This window comes from Leptonychotes weddellii, chromosome 9 (assembly GCF_054177405.1).
Source record: "Leptonychotes weddellii isolate Sample4059 chromosome 9, ASM5417740v2, whole genome shotgun sequence".
Taxonomy (NCBI): domain Eukaryota; kingdom Metazoa; phylum Chordata; class Mammalia; order Carnivora; family Phocidae; genus Leptonychotes; species Leptonychotes weddellii.
The window spans coordinates 110,791,870-110,800,392 of record NC_138377.1 but is presented as its reverse complement, the minus strand read 5'-3'; the positions used below and the strand labels follow the sequence as shown (position 1 = coordinate 110,800,392).

Here is an 8,523-nt window from a genome sequence, read left to right as displayed (position 1 = left end):
ATGGACACTGAGAAACAAACTGAGGGTTCTAGAGGGGAGGGGGGTGGGGGGATGGGTTAGCCTGGTGATGGGTGTTAAAGAGGGCACATATTGAACAGAGCACTGAGTGTTATGCACAAACAATGAATCAGGGAACACTACATCAAAAACTAATGATGTACTGTATGGTGACTAACATAACATAATAAAAAGAAAGAAAGAAAAATAAGTCACATGTAAATTTCATTAAAAAATTAACATATGCAGAAAAAAATGACTAGTGATCACCGTCTGTATTCATCAGAGAGTTTTTATTTCATCTCTCATTTTAACTATGGTGAAAATGAAACTAGACCGGCCTAGGTGCCATCTTTTTTTACAACTATTGGATTAAAACCTTTTTTTGTGGGGGCGCCTGGGTGGCTCAGTCGGTTAAGCGTCTGCCTTTGGCTCAGGTCATGATCCCAGAGTCCTGCATTGGGCTCCCTGCTCAGTGGCAAGCCTGCTTCTCCCTATGCCTGCCGCTTCCCCTGCTTGTGCTCTCTTTCTTTCTCTCTGACAAATAAATAAAATCTTAAAAAAAAAACAAACGACCTTTTAAGACAACCTTTTTTGGGTTATGTAAACATTCCTTGCACTACACCATTTCATGAAGTGCATCTTGTATTGTAGAGAGAACTCTGACTTTCCTGGGGAGTGGGCAGGAGCATGGTGCATTTTTAAACATGTGGAGGACTTGGATAAAATGAAATGGTCTACTCACGACAGCCACCCCCATGAACAATTTCCTAAAGTGTGTAATATATATCAATGATGCCACAGTCATCAGAAGTGTTAGATATGGGCTACTCTGCTGTAACTGTCAGTGGTCTTTAGTGATTAGGGTACTTTGTACATATCCTACCCTCTGAAATTTAATTTTGATCTTTCTACCCATATTATGGCATTGATTATTACTGTTAAACACTATAGTTGAACACAATAGTTCAACTATGAATATTGGTCATTTTATAATATTTCTGTATCATTTTATACTATGCTTGGAATGCTGTATAACCTGTCAATAGAGGAAAAAAATCCAAATGAGTCAAATCATTTGATGGCCAACTGGAACGGATATCTTGAACAGATGAGGTAAGCCACAGGTGACTGAAACATTAAGAAAGGAGATTTTTTTTTTAATCCCCAAACAAAGAACTTGTACTTACTTGAGATGGTTGCCTTGTGGAATATTTGAAAAAATTCTCTAAGACGGTATTTGGTATAATCTTCTTTCGAACTTCCTCTTTAATGCCAAATGATTTTGCTAGAGGCGTAGCAATAAACCTACAAAATATGAAAGAAAGTCCAAAATCTGAGAATGAACCCAAAATGACACCAGAAAACTCAAGCCTTACTTTAGATTCCAAATGAAGGATCAGCCATTGGGTCATGTTGTCCTTGGGCTACCTACAGCTAACCTCTGCCTTGCAAAGAAATTCAAGGAGAGCAAATTTTGAGACCCTTTATACAAGCAATACGTTAAAAAAATAAAATACTTGTACCATTAAAAATTCACTTATGTAAATCCAAATATATTTATATATGAGATCCCAGAATTGGGATAAGCCATTCCACTTAGAGTTTCATTTTAAGACTCCAAGGGATTCAAATGAATAATAATTTTGTTATTGAAAGTTTTACTTGGTGGGGCGCCTGGGTGGCTCAGTCGTTAAGCGTCTGCCTTCGGCTCAGATCATGATCTCAGGGTCCTGGGATCGAGCCCCGCATTGGGCTCCCTGCTCGGCGGGAAACCTGCTTCTCCCTCTTCCACTCCCCCTGCTTGTTTTCCCTCTCTCACTGTGTCTCTCTCTATCAAATAAATAAAATCTTTAAAAAATAAAAAAATTAGAAAAAGAAATAAAAAGAAATTTTTACTTGGTGATCATTGTCTTATAGAATTACTATGTTCCTATTTGAAGTTCTAACTAATGAGAAAAATGGCCTGACTCTTGGGTAAATATCGAGGAGTGGGATTGGTAGGTGGTATAACAAGTATACATTTAACTTTATAAGAAACTGGCAAACTGTTTTCCAGGTGGTGGCACCACTTTGCATTCCTGCAAGTAATGGGCCAGAGTTCCAGTTACTCCATATCCCTGCCAACACTTGGTATTACCAGTCCTTTTAATCTCAGGATTTTACTGGGTGTGTCCTGGTTTTCATTGAATTTCCACTCTAATCTTTATTATTTCCTAACTTCTGCTTGCTAGAAGTTTAGTTTGCTCTTTTTTCTTCTTTTCTGAAGGTAGAAGTTTATTGATTTGAGATCTTCTTTTTTAATATAGGTGTTTGACGCTCTAAATTTCCTTCTGAGCACTATGTGGCTGTATCTCATAAGTTTTGATATTGTGTTTTCTTTGTCATTCATCTCAAAGTATTTTCTAATTTACGGTGATTACTCCTCTGACCCATTGGTTATTTAGAAGTATGCTGTTCAATTGCCACATATTTGCTCATTTCCCAATTTCTGTGTGTTACTGAATTTTAAATTCATTTCATTGTGATTGGAAAACACACTTGGTATGATTTCCATTTCTTTATGCTAATTGAGACTTGTCTTATGGCCTAACATATGGTCTGTCCTGGAGAATGTTCCTTGTGCATATGAGAAGAATGTGTCTTCTGTTGTCATTGGGTGCTATGTTCTAAAGATGACTGTTATGTGCTGATCAAGTCTTCTATTTCCTTATTAATCCCCCCTAAGTATCCATTACTAAAAGTGAGATATTCACATCTACAACTATTTGTTGAGTTGTCTATTTCTCCCTTCAATTCTGTCAGTTTTTGCTTCATGCATTTTGGAGCTTTGTTGTTAGGTACATATATGTTTATAATTATTATATCATCTTGATAGATTTACCCTTTTATATTATAAAATGTTCTCATTTCCAGTAACAGTTTAAAAGTCTATGAACGTCTAAATTGCCTGGCATTAGTATATAGCCACTCCGGTTCTTTTTTGGTTACCGTTTGCTTGGTATATCTTTTCCCATACTTTTACTGTCAACCTATTTATGTCTTTGAACCTCAAGTGTGTTTCTTATAGAAAGCATATAGTTGGATCATGTATTTTTTTAAATATTTTATTTATTTATTTGAGAGAGAGTGGGGGAAGGAAGGAGCAGAGGGAGAAGGACAAGCAGACTCTGTGCTGAGCACGGAGCCTGATGCAGGGCTTGATCTCACAACCCTGAGATTTTCACCTGAACCAAAATCAAAAGTCAGACACTTAACCAACTGAGCCACCCAGGCACCCCAGATCATGTATTTGTATCCATCTCTCCTATCTATGCCTTTCAGTTGGAATATTTAATCTATTTACATTCATGAAAATTACATTTAATTACTGATAAAATAGGATTTATGTCTGCTATTTTGTTATTTGTTTTCTATATATCTTATGTCTTTGTTATTCCTCTATTCTTCAATAAGTTACCTTCTTTTGTGTTAAAGAGATATTGTCTAGTGTAGCTTTTTAATTCTCTCTCTTCCTTAAAATATTCTTCTTTTACCTTTCTTTTTAAAGATTTATTTATTTATTTTAGAGAGACAGAGAGAGCACCAGCAGGAGGAGGGGCAGGGGGAGAGGGAGAAAGTGAAGGAATCTCAATCAGACTCCCCACACTAAGCATGGAGCCTAAGGGCTTGATCTCATGAGATCATGACCTGAGCCAAAATCAAGAGTTAGATGCTCAACTGACTGAGGTACCCAGGTGCCCCAAAATATTCTTCTTTTAAAATAATTTTCTTAGTGGTTAACTAAGTATTATAATTAACATCTTCATTCATAACATCCTAGTTCAGATTAATACCAAAATAATATCAGCAATATACAAAAACTTCATTACCTCCCCTTTCTGTCCTATTAATCATACAACTCATATATTTATAAATTATGTTTTCATCAACACAGATTTATGATTACTGTTTGATGTAGTTGGCTTTTAAATCAGATAGGAGAAAAAATGTGTTACAAACAAAAACTGTGTGTATACTTTCTTTTTATTTCTTATGTAGGTGACTTTACTGGTGGTGCTTTTTATTTCTTCATATGGATTCAAGTTATTGTCTTGTGTCCTCTAATTTCAGTCTGAAGGATTTCCTTTAATATTCTTGTGGGATGGCTCTGGAAGCAACAAATTCTTTCAGTTTTTGTTCATCAGGAAATGTCTTAATTTCTCTTTCATTTTAAAAGATAGTTTTTCTCAAGTTGACAGGTTTTTGTTTTTTTTTTTTAAGATTTTTATTTATTTGTCAGAGAGAGAGAGAGAGCACAAGCAGAGGGAGCAGCAGAGGGAGAGGGAGAAGCAGGCTCCTCACTGAGCAAGGAGCGCGACGTGGGACTCCATCCCAGGACCCCGAGACCATGACCCGAGCCAAAGGCAGACACCCAACGACTGAGCCACCCAGGCGTCCCTTTTTTTTTAAGCACTTTTTATATGTCTTCCCACTACCTTTGGCCTCTATGATTGCTGATAAGAAATCAACTCTTAATCTTATTGAAGGTCTCTTATATGTGATAGATGCTTCTCTCTAGCTTTCAAGATTTGTTGTTTTTGTCTTTGAACACTTTGTGATGCATCTAGGTGTGGATCTTTAAATTTATCCTACTTGGAATTTGTTTAGCTTCTTGGATGTGTAGATTAATGTTTGTCATCAAATTTGAGTACATTTCTGGCCATGTATTTCTTCAAGTACTTTCTATCCTACTCATTTTCTCCTCTTCTTCTGGAACTCCCATTATGCATATGTTGTTAGGCTTCATGCTATACCACAGGTCTCTCAGGCTCTTTGTTTTCTTTCATTCTTTTTTTACTTTTTTTTTCTCTTCCTCAGACTGCTAACTCTTCTACTTGCTCAAATATGCTGTTGGGCACCTTTAGTGAGTTTGTCATGAGTCACTGTACTTTACAACTCCAAAATTTCTCTTTGATTTCTTTTATAATTTCTTTCTTTTTTTTTAAGTTCCAAATTTTTATTAAGATAATATTTTCTATAATTTCAAAATTTTAAAAATCATCCCTATATATGCCTATATGTCTAATTACAATCTTTTTATAGTCTTGATTTGGTGAGACATTGTTCTCATTCTTTCCTTTAGGTCTTAAACATGCTTTTCTCTAGTTCTTTGAACATGTTTAAAATAGCTGATTTAAAGTCATTATCTAGGGACACCTAGGTGGCTCAGTCACTTAAGTGTCCAATTCTTTATTTCAGCTTGGGTCATGATCTCAGGGTTGTGAGATTGAGCCCAGCATAGGGCCATGCTGTGCATGGAGTCTGCTTGGGATTCTCTCTTTCTCCCTCTCCCTTTGCACCTTTCCTGCTCACACACTCTCTCTCTAAATGATAACAATAGTGATAATAATAATAAATGAATTAATTAATTAAAAATAATAAAGTCTTTATCTTATAAGGCTAACATCTAGGTTTTGTAAGGGACATTTTACTTACAAAAAGGGGATTACTTTTTCCTTGTATTTTCTTGTTTCTTTACATGCCTTATAATTGTGTTGAAAATTGGACATGTTTAATAATATAATGTGGCAACTCTGGAAAACGGATTATCCCTCTCAGAGTTTGTTGGTTTTGTGGTTTGTTATCATTGTCCATTTGTTTGTTTCATTCCTTGTTTGAAATGATCTATGAAGTCTGTATTCTCTGTCATATTTGGGCACTGGAGTCTCTACTGGATTAGCTTAACTGTCACCTAATGACTAGACAGAGATTTCCTTAAATGCCTGGAACCAATAAATCTCCCAGTCTTTGCCAAGGAGCTCTGCATACATTTTGGGGCACACCTTCAACACTCAGCTAGGCAGTTGCCAACTTTGCCTTAGCTTTCACTTCTTTGCTCAGAGCCTCAAGATCATCTAGAGGTGAGAGCTAAGGGCCTTCTCATATCTTTTCTGGGCATGTGGAGAGCCCTGGGCATACCCAAAGCTCTACAAATTCAAGTGTCCTCTGGTTTCCAAGAATATGTCTGAGCTTTTCAAAGTCTGCTGTAGACATCTTATTTTCCAGTTTTTCTTTTTAAGTGTTTTGGTTAGTCTATTGTTTGCCCCAATTGTTATTAACAACCTCAGGTAGTTCCAAAGTTAGTCAATTGCCTCTACTTGTTTTAGACAAGCACCTTCAGGGAAAAGGCTTTTCTGACTCAGGTCAAATAAAGACAGACTTAGAATGACTGCCTTCTAGGGAACCACAAGAGAGGTCAGATAATGTTATTTCCCTAGTAGTGATGCTCTGTTCTGCTCCCTTCAGTGGCTGCCAGGATACTGGTTTCCACTGAAATTACGGGCTATTGGGTTTTCAAGGCTATCACAGAGGTGGACAGGGCAGGATAGGAATAGGGCAAGTTAAAATGTCACAAAGCGGGGTGCCTGGGTGGCTCAGACGGTTAAGCGTCTGCCTTCGGCTCAGGTCATGATCCCAGGGTCCTGGGATCGAGCCCCACATCAGGCTCCCTGCTCGGCAGGAAGCCTGCTTCTCCCTCTCCCGCTCCCCCTGCTTGTGTTCCCTCTTTTGCTGTGTTTCTCTCTGTCAAAAAATAAATAAAATCTTAAAAAAAAAAAAGTCACAAAGCTTGTTCTTCTTTCCAAGAGTCAGCTGTTTTTCTTAAATAACAATCCCTGAATTGCTGCTAACCTTTGGTTAATTCTGAATTCTGAAAAGTTGATTTTGACAATTTTTGCTAGTTTTCTGATTGCTTTTAGGGAAGAGAGAATTTTTGGAGGTCCTTACTCTGACATTTTTGTTAATTTCCAGGGTGTAGTGGTTTTAATTTGCATTTTGCTAATGACTAATGATGTTGGACACCTTTTCATGTGTTTACTTGCCATTTGTAAATTTTTGGTGAATTATCTATTCAAGTCTTTTGCCCATTTTAAAAATCAAGTTATTTCTTTGTTTATTATTGAGTTAAAGAGTTCTTTATTTATTCTGAATTTAAGTCCCTCATCAGATATATGTTTTGCATATAATATATTTTCTCCCAGTCTGTGGTTTGTATTTTTATTTTATTTATATTTTTAAAAATAACCACATAGGCATTTTTGCATAGCATATAATTCACCTTTTCCAAGTATACTATTCAGTGATTTTTTTTTAAGTAAAATTACCTAAGTTGTAGAATCATCACCACAAATCAACTTTAGAAGATTTTCATCATTCCAATATAATCCCTCATGCATATTTACTGTTAATTCCGTTCCCTCCCACCCCTGCCCCAGGCAATCACTAACCTATTTTCTGTCCTTATAGCTTTGTCTTTTTAGGATATTTAATATAATGGAATCATACAATAATAGGTGGTTGCTTGTGTCTGGCTCCTTTCACTAGCTTAATGTTTTTGAGGTCCATTCATGTTTTTGGATGTATTTGGAGTGCATTCCTTTTTATTACTGAATAATAATTCATTGTATGGGTATGCATACATTAACAATGTCTTTTGAAGAGCAAACACTTCAGCAATTTACCAAGGGAAATAAAAGCATGTGTCCATACAAATTCTTGTACTCAAATATTCATAGCAGCTTTATTCATAATAGCTAAAAACTGTAAACAATCCAAATTTCCAACAACTAAACATAAATAAATTGTGGTATGTCAATATGTTGAAAGACTACCCAGCAATGACAAGGAATCACGGATACATACAACTACATGAAAACAATCTCCAATGTATTATGTTAAGTGAAAGAAGCCAGACACAAAAGACTGTGATCTAATGATTCCATTTGTAGAAATCAAAAAGGCAAATTAGGCTGACAGAAAGCATATCAGTGATTTCAAAGAGCTGGTAGGTAGGGAGAGGATGAACCATACAGGGTACAGGAGAGTTTCTCAGCTGATGGAAATCTTCTACATCATAATTGTGGTGATGGTTACACCACTGTATAGTTGTCAAAATGCATTAAATTTTGGGTGAACTTTATTGTATGTAAATCATACCTCAATAAAGCTGATTTTTTAGAAGATTTGCTTATTTATTTTAGAGAGAAAGAGAGAGAGTGCACAAGGTGGGGACAGGGGGGCAGGCAAAGAGAGAGGGAGAGAGAAACCTAAGCAGAGTCCATGCTGAGCTTGGAGCCCAACGCAGGGCTTGAGCTCATGACCTTGAGATCATAAGATCTCAAGACCCTGAGATTCCAAGAGTTGGAAGCTTAACCTACTGCATTACCCAGGCACCCCTAAAGCTGATTTAAAAAAATAATGATATGACTCTATTCTTTCTCCAGTTCTAACAAAAGCTCTATCTTCTTTTTTTTTGTTGTTTTTTTTTTTGTTTTTTATTCTTATGTTAATCCCCATGCACTACATCATTAGTTCTAGATGAAGTGTTCCATGATTCATTGTTTGTGCATAACACCCAGTGCTCCATGCAGAATGTGCCCTCCTCAATACCCACCACCAGGCTAACCCATCCTCCCACCCCCCTCCCCTCTAGAACCCTCAGTTTGTTTTTCAGAGTCCATCATCTCTCATGGTTTGTCCACCCCT

The 8,523-nt window shown here is 36.7% G+C and overlaps 1 protein-coding gene across 1 annotated transcript in view; it reads right to left on the bottom strand.

The window, feature by feature from the left end:
• Nucleotides 1-8,523, bottom strand: part of CERS3 (ceramide synthase 3) — a 91,894-nt gene that overhangs the window by 52,110 nt on the left and 31,261 nt on the right. Inside the window, exon 4 of the mRNA XM_081831886.1 lies at nt 1,188-1,305. Coding sequence (XP_081688012.1) covers nt 1,188-1,305 — 118 coding nt within the window. The remainder of the gene's footprint in view (nt 1-1,187; nt 1,306-8,523) is intronic.